Source organism: Dermacentor silvarum, chromosome 6, assembly GCF_013339745.2.
Source record: "Dermacentor silvarum isolate Dsil-2018 chromosome 6, BIME_Dsil_1.4, whole genome shotgun sequence".
In the NCBI taxonomy this organism is placed as follows: Eukaryota; Metazoa; Arthropoda; class Arachnida; order Ixodida; family Ixodidae; genus Dermacentor; species Dermacentor silvarum.
In genome coordinates this window covers 148,433,204-148,453,535 of record NC_051159.1, presented here as the reverse complement: position 1 = coordinate 148,453,535, position 20,332 = coordinate 148,433,204, and the positions used below count along the sequence as shown (strand labels likewise).

The 20,332-nt window shown below is 48.7% G+C and overlaps 1 protein-coding gene across 1 annotated transcript; it reads left to right on the top strand.

Moving 5' to 3' along the window:
* The first annotated feature begins 2,894 nt into the window (after positions 1 to 2,894).
* On the top strand, positions 2,895 to 17,992 carry LOC119456194 (estradiol 17-beta-dehydrogenase 8-like). The gene is made up of 3 exons (XM_037717821.2): positions 2,895 to 3,176; positions 5,654 to 5,847; positions 17,366 to 17,992. Exons 1-3 carry the CDS (start codon positions 3,026 to 3,028, stop codon positions 17,780 to 17,782), a joined length of 762 nt encoding a protein of 253 aa, XP_037573749.1. The 5' UTR covers positions 2,895 to 3,025; the 3' UTR covers positions 17,783 to 17,992.
* Positions 17,993 to 20,332: the final 2,340 nt, after the last annotated feature.

Here is a 20,332-nt window from a genome sequence, read left to right as displayed (position 1 = left end):
TTTATACGGCCGATAAAACTATTATCCTTACTCTAAATAGATGTCCATTAATTTGCTATCGCAATCGATGCTTCGCCCTTCGTGCAAAACTGAGACTTTTTTGTATACCTAGCAAGGACCAAACAGAGATTGTTTATTTTTCTTTTTTCTTTTTTTTTTACGATGCCGCTCACGGGCAATTATGAAGTTAACTTACGTATACCTTGAACGATTGCTGGTAACTGACATTGAAAGGTGGGTGTGAGGTGAGGTATATAACTTTCAGATCAATTCAGCGATGCTGGCACAATCCCCACACCTGTTTTCCTTTCACAGATTGAAGCATCAGACGCAGTTGTATTTCTTGCAAGAAAGGGACAATCACAGATTTATTACTTATTTCAAGAAGAAAAGTTAAAAGGTTGGCATGAACTATTGTGTGACAGTCTGCTACTCAATGCTGGGGTAAGAACGAAGGGGAACAAAAGTGAAGGGTAAACTTAAGAAGACGCGTGTGTCAGGCTGTTCTTCCGAGACGGGCGATCAATAGTTGGATCTTTGGTGCTCATCCTCAACAGGCCACTTTCCGAAAGCCTTCTTTTTTGTCCACGGCCAAAATACCCATTGCGTCAGGCTTTGCAGGCAATTGTGCCTTTCTTGGGAAAATTCGAGCTAGATATGCCACCTTAGTAGGTGTTTACATGCCTTTGAATAATTTATGCAGATCCGTTTTCTTTGTTTTTACTTGTCATCATCATTATCATCACCTCCTTATTCTTCTTCAATATCATCATCTACTTTATTGGAAGGTACGCTCAATTTTCTTCAAATAGACAACTCAGGTACTGTGTGTGCGTGTGCGTGCGTGCGTGTGTGTGCGCGTGTGCGCGTGTGCGTGTGTGTGTGTGTGTGTGTGTGTGTGTGTGTGTGAGTGTGAGTGTGAGTGTGTGTGTGTGTGTGTGTGTGTGTGTGTGCGTGTGTGTGTGTGTGTGTGTGTGTGTGTGTGTGTGTGTGTGTGTGTTGGAGGAATACAGAACTGACTGAGAACAGAAGGCAGGCGTGCTTCCTGACACTATATCGTAAAAAATAATTTAGCAGCCCTAACGTATACAAAGAAAGAACGCTTGTTTAGAAGTGCAAGGGCTCGAATTTTCCAGACGAGCCCAGCAGAGAGGAAAACGCAGCCGAACTCCCAAATACGGGGGAACGTACAAGAAGTAAATCACAAGAAAAGTTATCTATGTGCATTCGGGAGCGAATGTCTGCGAGTGTACAGGGCATGCCGGCAGCGCTAAGTGCCACAGAGTCGAGAGTTTCCTTTTATTTTCGCGAGTCTTGATTCAAAAGGATTGCATGATTTTTTAACAGAATAGTTCAAGTTGACAAGCAGGCTGTGCGGTTATAGCTTAAGTAACGCTTTTACCACTGAAGCAGTGCTGCCATCAGAACCTACCATCACAACCGTCATACTAGGCTAAAGATATCTACAAACTATGAAACTATGTCATCTTCCAAATCATCACCGTGAATATGCAGCAGTAAATTAAGAGGCAACAGCATGAAGCGACGCTCATAACGTTTAGTGGTATAGTTTATTAATTTAGTCAATTCGGAGCGCATGGGTACAATCATGTCCACGTTTATTGGAGGCTAAATTACGTTCCTGTCTTACGTAACTGAGGAAGGCTTTTCTCTTGTGCTTCTGAGAAAAAAAAATCAAATTACTGAGTATCATATATGAAGCCGCAACAACGAACCTTATTGTAATTTCTGGAATTACTGGGTCACTGGTCATAAAGCAGTTTTTTAAAGCCACTTTTCTTCGTCTTTGTCATGAGAAAACTGCATTCTGTGGTTTAAATCCTTTGAAGAGTTACTGTATTATTTGTGGACAGATAGAGCATTGGTGTCCCATATCTCTGATCTCTGAAAGTTGAGACAGATTTCGCAAAGCTCTATCGTTGTCGAAGCCAACTTAATAGACAGCCCTTCCGTAAATACCCGCCATTTATTGATCGATTTATCAAGCTACTTGCAAAGTGCATAGTTAAGAGTATATCAATTAGGGACGACAAGAAATGCAATCAATGAAGTATGTTTCTTGTCATTGGCGAAGTGAAACAAATAAAGAAAAGCCGAGTCACAAGGACTCGTCGCCCACACACCACAGTGATGTTGAAGCATGTTGGTTTGGTGTGTGAGGTGCGTACGTACTTGCCAGGAGCCCCTTGAAATTTGTTGTTACTTTTGATTTGTTTGTTTGCCCGAGCAGCTGAATAGAAAGATGAGTTCTCACGTCCGAAATCACACATTTTCACAACACATGCCTAACGTTCGCGGTCCTTCTTTTGAGGATTTGATATGAGCTAAGCTTTGATCAATATAACCATAAGATTACTTCCACCATAAGATTACCATCATAATCACCATCACCATAAGATTCACCTAATCACCATAAGATTACTTCCAGTGACGCAAAGTTTTTGGCGAAGTGTCTTGTATGCTGGCATATGAGTTCAGTTCGGCGTTTCCAATTGCTCAGTTTTCCAGAAGCACGCAAAGGTAAAATCGACGGTGCATTGCTTTTGTACGTCATTTCTACAGAGCATTTTTTCGCATAAAAGAACGCTTAAGTGTTTCCACACAGCGAACAGAATCACGAGGACACCATCTGCAGGATATTTAGCCACTATTCTACTGCATACTAAACGCAAAAAAAAAGCTGTTCAACATAACATATGCACATTTCGCGGTGTTATTTTCGAAGTCCCGGGTTGATCTTCAATAAACGTTATCTTCAATAAACGCACTGTGCTCCAAGCACACCTCCAAGTGAGCCCTTACCTCCAAGTGAGCCAGCCGCCAATGCTACTGCGTACCCCAATTTGACGGGAGCGCCGCCGCTGCTTCGGAAGCAGCTGTGACTGCGTGCTCTGTTTCCTCTTGGATAGTGACGTATATACGGTGCTCTCAGTCAGCGTGGCTGCGCCAGCGGGACAGGACAGGCGTTTGGCGTTCTGCGGTGAACATTTCTCAAACGGCTAAAATGTCTTTCAGCGGACGCCTCGCACTCGTGACGGGTGGCGCAAGTGGCATCGGAGCAGCCGTCTGCCGCATGCTGGCTGCCGAAGGTGTGACCATCGTGGTCGCCGACAAGCAGCTGGAGGCTGCACGCCAAGTGGCCGAGTCCCTGCCAGGTCAGTGTTTCGGCAGTTAGGCCGTCGTGATGTTATTTGCACGTCTGAAGGCGTCAGTAACATTCCGGGAAAGAAAAGTGCCCAATATGTCGATATGCTGTGCGTAGTTATTGCAGCGGGAGGTGTTTAGAGCTGCAAAAGTTTCCGGACGCCATCCACATTTTTCTTGCCCTCACAACCTTAAGTGCTTCAAAAGGCTAACGATGGGTCAGATAAATCGCGAGAATGCAGATGCGTTAACTTGCTCTTCCATTAGCGAGCGAACGTGTGTTAGCTTTCCATTGTGCGCTGATCAAAATTACGCTTTGTAGATATCGTCAAAAGTGATCACTTTGCTAGTGCTCAGCTAAGTACGCACTAGGACATTAAATATGAAAACAAAAACTGCGGCCGGTTACCACTGTGAAAAGCGAGCACAGAAATTTTCCACGTTGTCTGCCGTTCCTACCAATAAAACGAACATATTCATTTCATGGTACCTGATAAATAATGAATGTTTTTTTAGGGTCAACATGCTGTTGCTACAGCGCAGGAAACGCCGTCTACACCAGCTGCGTGATTCAGGTCCTTCGGCGACGACCTGTCGCTCGTTTGAGCGCGTTAGGATCGGCGGGGCGAAGGCCTCGGATGCTCGAACAACAAAAAAGCAGAATGTGATAGTATGTAGAGGCGGTCGCCAGCAAATATGTTCAAACTTAATAAGCCTGCAGTTAAGTGTGTGAGAGCGCGCACACACTCGAACGGACGCTTAAACACACGCACACACAGAAAGATGCAAGCCGTATTCTCTCGAAGAAGCATCTTGGACAAAAATTGAGCGTCTCAGCGTGCACCTCAATTCGAGAACTATGTATCCCGGTCATTATTTCCTGTCCGTGCATCAAGGATACAAATAAATTTATGCGAGCACCCTTATTGAGCACCATTTGAGCACCATCAAATGGTTGCTTTCATTTCCGTTCTTTATTGAGCCGGAAAGAAGTGGAAATATTCATTTTATAAGAGCTGGTCGTATGCATAATAATCTCTTCTCCGCTTAGGCTTTGCGAACTTCCTTGCTTCTGAGCTTTGATTCCATCAAACAAAGTCGCAATTTCGCCCGATAGGAGAAGCGTCGATTGCCATAGCAAACTAGTGGACAGCTATACGAAGTAAGGATAGTAGCTTTATCGGCCGTATACACTTGTAGACATACGCATACAAACTAAATTAACGAGCATGGTCACGCGCGCACAAGCAAACATGAACGCATCTCACTCGACTACAGCGGGAACTCGCTGTCAAAACGCTGTAGTGAGTAAACGCGGCAACAGCAGCAAGCGAATTGACCTTCGGTCGCCGCTCCCATCAACGCGAACTAAGCCGCGAAAACACAGCGGAGGAACGAAGGACTCTGTCCCCGCCGCAAATGGCTTTCAAGATAAAGCCGCCCGTGAGGAAGCGCGCCGCATAGTACACGGCCGCCCCCATCCATAACCTCCCCCCGGAGCCTTACGGACGGCGGGCGCGCGCGGTCGCTCGGGCAGTGCGGAGTAAAACTCACCCCCCCCCCCCCCTTCCCCCGCCTACCCTCCCTCCGGAACTTTGTGCGCGACTGGAATACGGAGCGCTTCCTTCCCGCTTTCCGCTCTTGCGTGTACGAGGTTCACCCGCGATCGCCGGCTCACCAGCTGGAGTGTCCATATAACTGCTATCGCAAAAAAAAAAAAAAAAAAAAAAAAAAACCGACGCCCTGGCACGTTTTTTCCTTCCCGCTAAACCTAGAAGGAGGTGCACGCGTGTCTCGAAAGGAAGCGGAACGAATATTGAGTAAAGAATGGGAATACATCAGCTGGAGGCGCTAACAAGTAAATCAGTTCACGCATAGCCTGATGTGCTTTAGTGTGGTTTAGTGCAATATGTACGTGCCGACAATTTCAGCGTTTCTTTCCAATTCCCGCACTCTGTAAACCCATGGAAAGTTGTACAGCGGCTGTCAGCCAATGAATAACTATGTTTTAAAAAAGCGCACTCAGATGCAGGATAGCAGGTGATCGGACAACGCTTGTGCAGCGCTCAGTCTTAACAGACAAAACGCTAGCAAACTGTAAACCATTCTTGCCATGCAGAAACTTCTAGAACTCCGTATCAACATCCCTGCGCTAATCCGCACGATTCACATACAAGTGTCGCTGCAGTGTTATCGATGTAAATACGGGGACACTTTGTAATGGGAGGTGATAAGCGTATTTGGAGTTAATTATGAGCGCTACCTCCACCACTGAATCCGTTAGATCTCGTCCCCGGTTGAACAATAACGCTTTAGTAAATAAAAATTGCAATGCACGGTCGTTGATTGCATTCGCTGTTTTCATGTGGCAGTAAGTGTGGCTAAACGATTTATAGTACTAGCTTTTGAAACGAGACCAACTGGCAGAACAGTTTGAAACATGCTCGCACGGAAGGCATATCTCACTCTGTCGGCTTCAACAACGCAGGCGACGCCAAGCACCAAGCCATCTACGTGGATGTCAGCGACACGTCGTCGGTGGAGCACCTATTCAACTGCATCAGGGACTCGTATTCTCAGCCGCTCAGCATAGTCGTAAACTGCGCCGGCATTCTCCCTATGGCGCCTCTCGTCGACACCACTGTTGAGCTCTTCGACAATGTCATCAGAGTCAACTTGAGGGTAAGGTGGCAGTGCTTAGGTCGCGCCATGAAGGCGCATAACCGGCTCATTTGTTTTCGGGTCATGAAGCTGGAAGTTTTAACGCTATAGCATTACATAAGACACAGGCCTTCGTTGATCGCGTCGACACGAAACAAGGCGGGCCGACTGTGGAAGAAGTGTAACCAAAGGCGCGAATATAACGATCCTGATCACTGCCAAAAGACGAACATAGCATGATATGTGTCCTCAAAAAGGATATTTATTCTGGTTTGTAAAAGAGGCCGAACTCTGAGGCAGTGTAATCGAAAGCGATCGTAGATGCTGATAATGTTATTGCATTATTGTTAATGAGGTGCGGCATAAAGACCCATGAGTATTTTCTAAAGAAGTAATTCGAAGAAACACTTCTTTCCTTCAAATTCACTCGAGAACACCAACCATGCACACCTGCCACACACTGTGTGGCCAGAAAAAATGTATCCAACTTGATCCACCTTCGTTTATCTACAATCAGCTTTCTGGGAGGTGCCGACACGTGATAGTGCAGTCCGTTTTTTTTTCTTAGCTTTATCTCTTCTTAATCACGTGTTTTTCCTTCGTCTGGTTATTTCCGTGCTCTGGCACAATAAGCTCAATTGGAAGTCGGCGCTTGTCGTCGTCTGTCACGTTGTCTAGTACTCGTCCTTTGCTTAGCGCTGTAGCTCTAGCCAATTATGACATACCAACTAGCCCAAACCCTTTTAAGTTATTTGTCACTTTCCTAGCACAGATGAGCGTTTTCTTTGTCTTAAACAGCTAGCTGCAGCAAGCGAAGTGCTTAAGGTAAGAAGGAATTCTATGAGCCATTCAAATATCACTCGCAATGTGGTGATTATTTCGTTTCCAACAGGGGACGCTACGCACAGCTGTATGGCGAGCTTGGCGGCGTCAATTACTGCGCCGTTTAAAGGGAACGTTCATACTATACATCCATCAGGAAGTGCCGTGCTGTTATTCGTCTTCGCGTGTGCGTGCGTGTGCGTGCGCGCGCGTGTGTGTGCGTGCGCGTGTGTGTATACGTGTGTGTATGCGTTTATGTATGCGGGTGTGCGCGTGTGTGTTGCTTGCAGGTCCTCCAGGTGTGACAAGGGCCATCGCCATTACTCAGAAATAGAGCATCCTTTTCCGTCGTCGCCTTGCATAACGAGCGTACGATGCCAGTAAACAGCACTTGTTTCGTGTCGATAAATTTAGAAGACCTGTTTTTAGTTTTTCTAGCTTGTACCGCGCGTTTTTTTTTTCGTCCCAGGCACATAAAACCTAAAACTCGACGTGTCGTGTGCTCCATGATCGCCACGTGACGCACACGCCATCAACTACGCTGCGTACGTAATTTATGCTTTGGCGACGTACTTCTTCCTGAGCAGCTCACCTTTATAAATCGTCCAGACCATTTAGGCAGAGCGCGTTTGCGTGTTTAATCCTTCCAACACACAGAAAAAACTGCAAATTTATTTGGTGCGAAAGCGTCAAATGGCAAGCGTCTGTCGTCCGTAGCACCAAAATGACACTTAATATTGCATTGTCACTGGTTGCGACGCCACGTCACAAGCGCGCCTCGACGGAGAAGAGCAGGCGAAAGGGAAGGCCTGCTGCCGCGATAGCGCCCCAGGTGTTGCGTGAGGGAGAGTGCATCGCCGCGACGCCACGTCACCCTTGCTGTCGCTCTCGGCAGCCTGTGTTATCCGCGCGTTTCTTGTTCGTGCAAGCTCTCGCCTGCGTTCTAATTGCGCCTCGGTAAGGTCAAGCATAGCCTCCTCGATAAACTATGGTCAAATCAAAGCGCGCTCGCTTGCCCACGAGGAAGTTCATAACTCGAAGGACCGCTCAGCGACTTACAATTGGACATTAATGCTCTCGCATTCACAACTCATAAGAAGTGTTTATGTGTACTTGGATTTTTAGACATTGTTATACACTACACGGCTGATATAGTGCTCGGATATAGTTCTTTCCCACAATATACCCACAGAGCTATATCAATGAGACTATACGTCACGATGTGGTGACAGGGAATAACCAGACAGTACCGAAACTGTTCCGAAGAGCAGTTCGAAGGCTTGCTTTATAGGTGTACACGTAAAAATACAGATGAGGCAGTACACAGAAACGTGGCCTAAGCGTATTTTTCAGTACAGTGCGGTACACTGTTAAAGCGAACACGTGAGTGTCAATGCCGTGTGAGTTTTCCCTCCTGACAAGTGTACAGTTGCGCCGCTTTGGAGCAGATGACTTCTTGGTTGGCGGCACTGTAACCTTTCTACACACAAGTGCAGTGCATTGACGTAGCTTCAGCATGAGCATGTAGCTGCAGCGCCAACAGAGTGAGAGCCGCTCATTAGGGTGTTTCCTTTAACAGTGGACCGACAGTACGTGAAACCCACAGCAATATCAGCTTCGAAAAACGATTGAGTAATATGAAGAAAAATAGATGGGCGCTTTCGAGCTAACCTTTTAGGTACCTATATGTAGTAAGAACGTCGACTTACACTGGAGAAAATTAACCGGAGAGCTTAATAGTAAACTAAATGTTACGTTAATGGCGTGATAGTGACAAGGAAAAGGGGGTTAAAAATAAGGTTAGAGGGGCAGAAAAAGCATACTCGAGAGGTGCGTCGGTTAATAAGCTGGCGATGGAAATGTGCCAAGCAGTGAACAATGAAATGAATACACAAACATTTCACGATAAATCAAACATCAGTGCATTACTTTTTGAAGATAGATTAGGATATCTGAACACGCTGTTAGGGAAGAAAATTTGCCGATGAAGACTATATACTGGAGTATCGTGCGTAAATAGCGCAGAAGCCATGAGGCATATTTCGTTAGCATGTTGGAGTATACATCTGGATGACAATGAGGACGAGGTGACCCTACCCGAGGCTTTGGGATTTAAAGATAATAAAGGAAAGGTTACTGAAACTGCGGTGGAGAATAGTAAAAGATGGCTGGAGTATTGATGGCGCAAAATCAGGGAATATAAAGAATAGATTTCTGTGCAATAAATGTCTATCAGTGTCGATGTTTTGTCAGAGAGAACCATGTGCATTGAGTGCCAATATTAAGCGCAGAGTAAAGATAAAATAAAAAGAAAACAAGAACTAGAGCAATCCTATATATGGCTTTTCAAACAGGTGCTCTACGCAAAAGGTAACAGACGTTTGCACAAGTTATGGCTTAATGTTGACTCAGTTAGAGACAAGGTAAATGAAGGTTTCTGTTTTGACTTAAACGTGGCTAACAAAACTCCATGAAAAAAAATTAGCAATGACTTAGCTCGGCTATGCCAGGATATACGTAGCGTGAGCTAAGTCGGCCACATCGTTCAGAACCAGTAGACCTGGTGGCATGGGCGGGTAACAATACCCATTGGTAACGCTAAAGAGTGGAATCTTCTGCTTAACGAGAAAGTTCTTGCACGTTGTACAAACCCGCGCCACGGTTTCACCCCGCTCAGGCGGCGCGGCTAAACTCAACGTTTCACGCATGGCGCTACTTACCGGCGTCAAGTCTTTCATGTGCCACAGTCTTTCACACACGTCGCACGCATATCCAAACGGATTGTTTACGAAGTCCGTCTCGAAGGTCCGAGTCGCACTGGCGCTTTCGCTAAGTTTCACCGTATAGTGACGTCATCGACGGCGTCTTGTTGTTGCTCTGCTGAGATGGTCGCGCACGTCGCTGGTTGTATGCGTAATAATCTCTTCTCCGCTTAGGCTTTGCGCTTCCTTGCTCCTGAGCTTTGATTCCATCAAAAAAAAGTCGCAATTTCGCCCGAAAGGAGAAGCGAAATTGGGTAGTGAGGGGATTGTAGGGCTGCGGCGCAGGAGAAGAGGATGTGCTCTACATTTGCGTACGTAGAGGGGCAGTTGGGACATGAGGGGTCTGAGTGGTAACGATAAAGGTATAGGCGTGCTGGAGTGATCAAAGTGTTGAGCTGGATGGCCCTGAGGGTGCGTACTTGGGCAGTGGAGAGACAATGGTGTGGTGGCGGAAGTGTCTGCAATGAATGCCGGAGGTGTTTGTAGTGCTGCTTTAGAGTTTTATTATAAAAGTGTGCTTCGTCCGCTATGGGCGGGTAAGGCCAGGGTATCATCGGCGCCCGGCTATTAATTTCGCGGGCAAGCTCATGAGCGAGCTGATTGCCGATAATCCCCGCATGACCTGGCACCCACACCACAGTGACCAAAGCAGGGGTGAGAAGGGAGAGAGAGTCAGAAAGGTCGTCATGAAGATTTTCGGGAAGTCTGTTGTCGCGAAGAGCCCGGATTGCCGCCATGGAGTCCGAGCAAATGCGATACCGAGGAGAGGGAGGGAGAAGAGTGAGTTCGTGCGTCGCGTGAACGATCGCGGCCAAATCAAGGGATAGGGAAGAAGTAGGAAGTGAGAAGGGGCCAGCGGTGGAAGTGATGGGAATGCCAAGGGGGGTCGGCATTGTCACACAAGCAGTGGAGCCATGAGTTTGGTAATACGCTGCGTCCACGTCGCATGTGACAGTGTCCGGTGGGAAAGGGTCGTGAAAGGGAGCGCGGGCTTGTCGTCGTCCCTCATGAAGATGTGGGGTCGTATTAGAGGGAGTAGGGGCACAGCGGAGATTGCTGGGAAGGGGTCGTTGAGGTGTGTACAAAGGAAAGTCAATGGGTCGGATGCCAGCCCACTTCAGTAGCCAATGGCCCTGCGCAGAGCAGGGTGGATAGGCGGCCAAGTTGTCGATCCCTGTGGAGGCGCAAGAGCTCTGCAAGGGGAAGAAATAAGCCTGTGGCGTATAGTTTGGCTGTGGATGCGTGTGTCGGAAGATGTAGTGCAGCTTTATAGAGACTGTTTAAAGCCGATTGAATGCGATGCATTTGCGTCTGCGTAAGTGTGCAGTCTGGTAAGGGGTAATTGCGTCTGCGTCTGCGTAAGGGGTAATTGGAAATCGCAGGGAGAGGCCTTCGTCCTGCAGTGGACATAAAATATAGGCTGATGATGATGATGAAGTGTGCAGTATGGCAGGAAATAAAGGATTTTGTTCAAGGCAAAGGCTGTTACAAGTTGATTGTCTCTGCATTCGTCCAGGCCGCCGCGCCGCTTGACCACTCGTCGGACTAAGTGAGTTACTTGGTGGTGGCCTGTGGTGATCGTGGACTGTATTGCGCGGGTGAAAGAGTGGGCTTGGAGGGGAAAGCCTAAAACCCGGCAGGGCGACGTGCAGGGGATGGGAGTACCGGCGAGAGTGAGATTAAGGAGGGAATTCACAGATCGTTGGTACTTAGTAGCGGAAAGGAGCAGCAGCTCAGATTTCTCTGGAGCCGCTTGCATACCAGAGCTGGAAAGGAATTCGGAAAAAAGGTTGAGGCCGGATTGTAGTGTAAATTCCACCTCCCCCGGTGAACCGTGAGTACACCAAAGGGTTATATCATCAGCATAGAGAATTTACTGTAGGTGCGGAATCTCAGACAATTAAGACCTTTGCGAGAGGGGCTAGCCCGAGATTAAAGAGGGTTGGAGAGAGCATGGCCCCTTGAGGTGTTCCGCGGGTGAGTGGGATGGGCGGGAATAACGTGGTTCCGAATCGGAACTGGGCTTGTCGAGAGCGGAGAAAATAAGAAACGTAAGAGTCGGAATCCAGAGTCGGGATCCACAGCCGGTGTCTTAGAGGGGGAAGAGGATAGCATCATGAAGTAGGGTATCGAAGACCTTGCGCACGTCCACAGTGACAAGTGCGTGTACTTGACACCTCAAAGGTTGAAAGAAAGTTTCCTGGAGAAGAAGAAAGAGGTCTTGAGCAGACATTTGGGGGCGGAAACCAATCTGATTGTGCGGAAGGAAGTGAGTATCGTCAAGAAGATCCTTAAGACGTGCGATTACCATGCGTTCCATGGTTTTCCCGACACAGGAAGTGAAATGGGTCGCAGGTTGGAGAGTGTGACAGGCTTGCCGGGCTTTGGTATGAGAGTAATGATGGAAGAGGTCCATTCATCGGGAAGAGTGCCGGTGGTCCAGTGTTCATATATTTTGTGTAAAAGAAATTCTTTATTCGAATCAGGCATGTTCTTCAACAGAGAGTAAGTGATGTGGTCCGCACCCGGAGTGGTACCAGCCTTGTTTTGAGCCAAGGCTCATTCCAGGTCCGGCAGAGTGAAGGGGCTGTCCAAATCGCTATTGGGAGGCCCTGTGTACTCAGGGTACAGGGAAGGGAGTGGGGGAGGGATGTACATATCCGTGACTAGTTGAAGGAGGGAAGTAGCACCATGCTCGGAGAGATGCTTTTGTATCGTGGGGAGAGGAGCAGGTTGAGGACCAAGGAGGGACTGGAGGAGCAACCAGGCTGATTTAGTGTGGAGGGAAGAGTTTATAGAATCGCATATGCGATTCCAATTTGTTGTGTCAATGGTGGAGCAGTGAATTAGTGTGTCAGTGTTGAGTGTGTCTAAGGTGTGTCTAACCTGGATGTTGTGAGGTTGGGTACGGATGCGACTAAGGAGACGTTTACGGCGTCTCTAGAGACGCATGAGGTGTGGGTCAGGGTGGTCCGATGGGGGGTTAGCTTCTGTAGTGGTGGTGGCCTGGGACCGCGTTCGCCGTAGCAAGTCCAATTACACATCATAGTTGGGAGTTGACTCCTCGATTAGCAGGCGACGAAAAAGGTCCCAGTTAGTCTGGGTGATGCGGTTTTTTTTTCGGTTTGTGAGTGAGGGTCAGATTAATTTCAATTATGTGATGGTCGGATAGGAGGGTGTCCGGAAGGACTTGCCAAGTCTCTGGAGGATTGTGGCCATGGTGAAAGGTGAGGTCAGGCGTTGTATGACGTTGTGTCGCGTGTCCGTCTTCTGTGGGTGTGTCTGGTGTATTGATGAGTGTATATGAGTGCTCCATAGTGTGTGCGTGAAGAAGGCGGCCAGGGTCGCAGAGTGTTTGGGTAACCCCAGATGGTATTTGGGGCATTGAAGTCTCCGCCAAGAATAATGTCATGGTGTTTTGGAAAGGATAAAAGAAAATGAAAGAGAGGAGGGAGAATTGTGGTAGAATTTGGGGGATTGTAGACATTTACAAGTGTGAGAGGTGGGTTAGGGGGGTCTGGGTAATACGAAAGGGCTGTTGCATATGGAAGTAACGTGGATGGAACATCTTCCACTTCATAAGCGATATCCCGGCGAATATAAACGGAAGAGAGCGGCGCGGCGGGGTCGGCGTGCAGAGCTCGGTAGCCTGGGATGTTTTTGGTATGCCTTGTTTCTTGTAGTAGGATAAAGTGAGGTAGTGTGGTTTGCGTAAGGAGCCATTTCTGTAAGGGGGTGCGGTTTGTGGAGAGGCTACGGCAGTCCACTGAATTATCATGATCGCCATGATGCTTGTTATTGGAAGGGTTAGGTGGAGCGAGAAGGGTGGCGGGCTTAATTTTGGGGGCCAGGCCTACTGACGAAGCGGGTACGGGGTGGATGCGCTTGAAGGGGTGGTTCTTGTCTTCCATAGGCCCTGTGGCGTCATTAACTGCTTTCTTTATGGTGGAGTTCAGATTGTTAAGGGACTGTGTGAGGTTTGACATGAGCGTCTCGAGGTTGGAAGTACGTTGGTCTTGTGCCTCGATACGTGCTTGTTACATCTCAACGAGGGAGGTGAGTGCGGTTACACGAGAGGTAAGCTCTGTCAGCCCCAGCTCCAGCTGTTCAACGCGGCAGCGAGAGGGGGAGGTTGTGGGGGCGGGTGCGGGAGTCGTCGGCGACCTTACCTGGTGTACAGTTTTCTTCAGGGGCAAATCTTGCTTGGCCGGAGCAGGCGTCTGGTATTCCGCAGGCTTTGGTTGTGCACTCGGTGCTGGTTGAATCACAGGGGTTGGTGACACCTGGGTCAGACGCGAGTGCTGCCCCCCCCCCCCCCCTCGTGGGGGTGTGTAGGCAGTAAGCTTGACGAGGCGCGCGCCGTGGATATAGATGAAGAATTGGAGGGTTTTACTGAGGGTTGTGACGTGGTCAGACTCTTACTGGGGGTGGTGACGTGGTCAGACTCTTCCACTGCTGTCTGTGTTGGAGGCGCTGCTTCTTGGCCGCGTTGGCGCAGGCTTCCTCCCGTTGCTTCCGAACTGGGCATATTCCTGCAAAGGGAGTATGATGGCCTTGACAATGAAGACACCATGGTGAGCAGGAATGTGGTTCATCAGGCTCGGTTGGGTGTGGAGCAGCTGGGGCACAGACGCTGGTTTCCGGGGCAGGCACACGTGCGATGTCCATATTAGGGGCGAAGCTCCTTAGGTTGTGGGTCGTTCCCTCCTCTGTAGTAGTAGTAGTATGTAGCCACCTCTAGTTTATGAATTGCTCAATAGATGGCGTTGTGTGTCCGTACGTGAAAGAGACGCCGCATGTAGTTTTATGAAGTGTTCATTAGAAGTCCGTAGCTCTGGTTGGCATGGAGACCGCTATGTATGTATACGCATATATACATATATATGTATATGTATAGTATAACCGGAAGCCGACTTCCGCTTCCGGTTCCGCTTCCGGTTCCGGAAGTCAGCTTCCGGCTTCCGGAGAACGCTTCCGGAGTTTTTCTCTCTCGTCCGTAGCTAGGTGCGTTGCGGTGCACAAGGGCGTTCGTTCCCGACGCGCATTCTCTTTCTCTCGTTCCCGACGCGCGCTCTCTTTCTTTCTCGTCCGTAGCTAGGGGCGCTGCGGTGCACAAGGGCGTTCGTTCCCGACGCGCGCTCTCTTTCTCGTCCGTAGCTAGGGGCGCTGCATTGCACAAGGGCGTTCGTTCCCGACGCGCGCTCTCTTTATCTCTCGTCCGTAGCTGTGGTTTACCCGAATGATCCCCCGGTGCTTCGCCCACTCATCATCATTCACTTCGTGGATATGCTGTGATTTTTGCAGGCAGGTAGTGCAATGATGGGCCCGAAACTTATGGAGACGGCAGCGGAATTCGAGTCGCTGGTAGTACACGGAAAACGGAATGTGCATGCCGGCGGAAGTGATCAGGGCGGAGTTTGTGTTTCTCATGCGGTGGGCCAGTAGGATATCGGCTTGATAAGTCTAAATCACGCAGAAGTTCTTCGGGGGTAGCGTCAGGGGCGACTCCGTGGATAACCCCGCGGTACGAGTTGGTGGGAGCTGCGAGATAGCTACGGCATATATGCGGCCAGCTAGCATGATACTCTCAACGCTGAGAAGGCGGCTGACGAGTTCTCAGCGTTGAGAACTCGTCAGCCGCCTTCTCAGCGTTCGATGTGGTTCTCAGTTCGATGTGGTGGGTCTTCAGAACGGCGAGGCGGTTGTGATTACGTAGTTGGACTGAAACGTCGGCACAAGTATGCGCCGGTAGCAGTGCCGCTCGCATGCGAAAGTTGGGAGAATGTCGAGCAGCTCTGCGGAGGTGGCGGAAGGTAACGCTGGCAGGTGGACACCGACCGCATGGAGGTCAAAACTTGGGCGGGTAGCAAGTCGAGGCTTTCGGACTTTTCCAGGCGTTGTCCATTCTCCTTCAAGGTCATCCCACTCGATAGGGGTTGGAGTGGAGGTGGGACCTGACGCCGGCGCCTCGTCAGCCATACCGGCGCGCAGCGGTGGTAGGTTAGGGCTAGCGAGGCCATCACTGCTTTAAAACTTGAAGTGGCGATATTTTTTAGCAGATGGGGGTGTAGGATGAAAATAATCGTATCGGAAGAAAGCAGGTGACTTGCCGGTTCCGAAGAGCAGCGTATTCATGCGGATGAGACCATTTCTAGGACGATTTGGGTGGATGATGCAGATCGGGACGCGAGCACCACATTCCTCCTTGAGACGCTTGCAGCGTTCCAGCCCTTCAGGGAGCGCGGCGCAGAACGCGCGTTTGCTCTTCGCCGTGCATTCGCTCCCCTTGTAAGCGCGCGTCCTTCGCACTCTTTCACTCGCACATACAGCATAAGGCGCGCGGCGACGATTTCATCACCGTTTGACGTCATGCGGAACCTCACGGCGACGGCGACGGCAGAAATCCGCTTGGAGTTTCCATATAATTGCTATCGCAATAAAAATTCTGCCTCCGTTGCACCCTGCGAAAGTAGATGTACAGCGAAGCTGTTGCCGACGTTACACGAGCGCCACAATCACAGGGCGTCGCACCGTAGAGATCAATGTAGCATTCGCGACCTCGTTCGCGTCCTTTTCGTTAGTGGTTCGACGCCGCGGTGCACGTTCGCGGAATCCATACGCTTGCGCGTAACCCGCGTTCACGAAGTTAACGTCACTGTAATTTTTTAACAGTCTTGCCCCGATGTCGATTACGGTCGCAGCACACACTGCGCGACGGTTGCAACGGCCAGAGCGCCCATTCATCAAGGACAGATACATCGCGTGCACACGCTCGTCACGAGCGCGCGCAGGTGTGCCGGAGTGCAGCATATATCCTCATTCTAGTAGACCCTCCGGCCTGGCGTTAAGTCCTTTGTTGAACTAATTCAATTTCTCAAAGTAAAGTGCGTCGCAATATTTGTAAAGTACGACTTGCACACAACCTGCAGACATGACAACATCGGATTGTAATTTGAACATACGAGAAAATATAATTCGGTTACGCGGAAACTCTTAATTACACTAGCTCTCGAGGCAAAAATTTTTCTTTGTCGACGTGACGTTGTACACGCACGGACGCATAAAATTTGCCGGGGTAGCCATGTACATCTTCGCTGTAAGGGCCCATTCACACTTGCGACTAGGCGAGGTCGCGCGACCAAGTTGGTCGCAAAGCGACCAGTCGCAAGTAGTCGCAAATGGTCGCTTTTCTCGAAATGCGACCATTTCGGGCCAGTCGCTCACTGCTCGATTTTTCAGTCACGCGACCGCAGTCGCAAAACAGCTGAGCCAATCAGATGCGAAGGAACAGGACGTCCGTATACGCTGACGCTTATTTTACGCGGCGATGACATTTCAAGCAGACGTGAACGGCATATCGTGATACATTTCGGTTTAGCGACTCGTCGGTCGCATTTGTATGTGTGAACATCGTTCGTCTTGAGTGGTTTTCTGGTCGCCAGTCGCAATTGGTCGCGCGACCTCGCCTAGTCGCAAGTGTGAATGGGCCCTTAAAGCTAGGTGTCATCCCCACTACTCCGTTTCAAACGGGATGCTCCAAAATCCATACAACCACCCGCGATATTTAAAGCCCCTTGATCTTACAGTGGCCTTGTGATTACTCTGCGTACGCTAACGAGCAGAGATGACTTACAGAAGTGCTTTTAGATGCGTTCCCGCGTTTCTAAGCACCAATGCGCGTTTCTAAGCACCAATGCACGTTTCTAAGCACCAATGCACGTTTCAATCGTATCAAAGCGTCATATCTTCCATAATCAAAAAGTGGAAAAGCCGAGATTTAGGCGTGCGTTAAAGATCATCACGTGTGGCGATCGTCTAAAAGGTCACGTGGTGTCTTTTTTATTAGTGGCAGATCGCTAAGCCGACCTGGGTTTTGTGAGTTTGTGGTTACAGGGTTGTCTACGCAGTACACAGCCCTTCAATCTATTCTGCATGTATATGCATTGTTTGCGCAGGGTACCTTCCTGATCAACCGAGCCGCCGCCCGAGAGATGGTACGCTCAGAAAAGGCATTGCCTGAAGGAGGCGCTGCTATCGTTAACGTGGCCAGCATCTCAGCCAAAGGCGGTGGTTTTTACTGCAGCGCGTACGCCGCTTCTAAAGCCGGCGTCGTGGCTCTGACGAAGTCGGCGGCTCAAGAGCTGGCGAAACACGGCATCCGCTGCAACGTGGTGCTTCCCGGTTGGACGGACACGCCCATGACGGCTCCAGTAATCGAAAGGCACCGAAACATCGCCGTATCCATGACGCCCCTTAGGAGGGGAGCCGTGCCAGAGGAGATTGCCGAAGCCATCAAATTTCTGTGCTCGCCCACAGCCAGCTCATTTGTGACGGGCGCCGCATTAGAAGTGAGCGGAGGACTCAACATGTGAACCAACGATAATTCCACATCAGTGGAGTGAACGTTATCGGCTTATAAGCAAGGTTTACTACAGATCATCCAGCTCCGGTATCGGCCAATAAAGCAGAACTAGGAGCGAAATAGAAATGTTGGCATATCCTGTAGTTTATAAGAAGCAAGCAGGTAAAGAATTCTAAAATATTATTTCAAGCCACTTTCCTACTATTACGTAATAAATATTCATTTATTGATTGACTGACTGACTGATAATATTATTGAGATTCACTGCACTGAGAAAGAGAAAGGAAGATAAAAAAAGAAGGATGTTAACGATAACCTTTAGTTTGCCACGAAAAGGCCCTGTGTTCGAATCCTGCCGTCGGGCATACCTAAATATGCCTGTATATATATATATATATATATATATATATATATATATATATATATATACACATCCTGAACACCATGGCGATGGCAAAAGTTTGCGTGGAGTATCAATAAAATTTCGATTGCACTGATACACCGGAAAAACTTCCGATGACGAATTAAAAATGTAAAGTCGCTGATCTGTACATAAATGCATATAGTCTACAGAATATAGATGTGTACAGTATCAACTGTGGGCGCATATGTTTAAGCTAACAGCACGAAGGTAGAACTTGAACAAGTTTAGTTTCAGGTCCAAACAACTGGCCCAGAACTGCAGCTTGCTTAACTTCGTATGTACACTACATAGACGGTGTATATTGCTGTTTATAAGAACTTGGCTTTAACATCAGTGTACATGAACTTTCCATAGCACAACAAAATAATGTTTTGCGCTTGGCCGTAGAAGTTTATTCGTGATGGGCCGAAGAACCAGCACCAATCAATTACGTGTGAAGGGCCCAACGAATAGTGTAGGATAAATTAGAGGAATACCTTAGCACCGCGAAGTCTGCAGTACTTTGCCTGATCACAATTATGGCTCACTTCCGATAACATGCCCTATAGTCGTGGCTGAAGCTATGACACGGAAATATTGGTCTTCGACTAACCTATTAAACTGTAATCTACATATACTTGATCCATCCATCAAGCTACAAGTGCCATCAGAAGCTTCCCCGCTCTGAGGCGATATTGGCACGAGTTCTTGTTTATATTTTACGGGTGACCGATTTTTACCGGTTAACAAATGTTATCGCGCAGCGTATCTATCGGAAGTTTCTCGAAACTTCTGTTTTCACCGAACCTTGTGTAATCTGATTATATAAGGTTCGGCGAGGACATACAGCGGATATAACCATCGATAACATTCGAGAAACTTCCGATACATGCAGGCCCGTCCTGCGCTGAGCGATAACATTTGCTAAGCGGTGAAGAGCGGTCACCCGAGAAATATAAACAAGTACACGTGCCAAAAGAGAGAGAGAGAGAGAGACAGAAGAAAGGGGAAAGGCAGGGAGGTTAACCAGATGGGAAAATCCGGTTTGCTACCCTACGCTGGGGTCAAAATTGTTGTGCCGTCTATGGCTCGAGGTAGCATTTACAAAGACTTGCTCGTTCCTCATCGGAGTGGGGGACACGCCCATGTGTGATTTTTGTGGAAGCACAGAAAGTATTGATCCCATTTTGTTTCCTTGTACGCGGTACGATCGACGTCGAGCCTGAACCTCTCCGGGCACCATTTAACCGGCTGAACTCTAAACCATTTTCGGGAACGAAGACCTTTGGACCATGGCTAGAGTGTACTAGATTGGGGGAGTGGGTCCAACGACGGCTCTGCGCTGAGGCATTTTTTTATTGAAAATCCAGGTGGCGCCACCGTCGCTTTCTCCCGAATGAGCGGCCCCGCTCGCCGGCCGGACGCTTGTCGCGTCGGAGACCTTGCCGCAGCTGCATGGAGCTTTGACAGGCGGATACTGGGTGGCGGTAAAACTGAAATTATTTCCCATCGATCCATTGTAACTAAAATGCGAAAAGAGCGGCGGAAATAACGCAAACGACGCAACAACGACGGTGCGTCGAGCAGCTACGACAGCTACTCAGCCCGCGAGCTCGCCTCAGCCAATGAGCTCTGCCGAAACAGCCGGATCCAGCGTTTATTGGCCGGAGACTCCGAATAAGGCGACGGCAGCGCCGCTACATTTTCCGTGTTTTTTGCTTCACCCTCGACGCTTGCTAAGGCGTCCGCTGGGGTGCTATAACGTAAAATGATTCCAAACTATTTTGATTCCAATTTCTGCAATCAGCCTCCACGATTGGTCAAAACATTTTCGGGCCGCTCCCAACTTCGCCTGTCTGTCACGCGACGTCACGAAAACCGCAATAGCTCCCCATCTGATATAACGTGTACACACTGATTATGCATGATTAAACCGCACAAAAGAAAAATAATCATTCCTGATTCGATGTCTTTTCGCCAGTAGCTCTCTGTTATTGGTCCAATATTTTCTGGCTACGCCCACTTTGCCTGTATGTCACGCGACGTCACAAAACCGCGAAAACTCACACGTCAAAGTGACGTGTACGCGAAAAAAATGCATTAATATGCCGAACAAAACTGAAAATTTTTCTGAATAGCCACAGACTGCCCCGTTCC

Bases quoted from the DNA above. Each gene is read 5' to 3' on its own strand.
- LOC119456194 (XM_037717821.2), top strand. From the start codon at position 3,026: ATGTCTTTCAGCGGACGCCTCGCACTCGTGACGGGTGGCGCAAGTGGC. The intron at 3,177-5,653 runs GTCAGTGTTTCG...TCAACAACGCAG, and splicing joins AGTGGCCGAGTCCCTGCCAG to GCGACGCCAAGCACCAAGCC. The intron at 5,848-17,365 runs GTAAGGTGGCAG...TTGTTTGCGCAG, and splicing joins TCATCAGAGTCAACTTGAGG to GGTACCTTCCTGATCAACCG.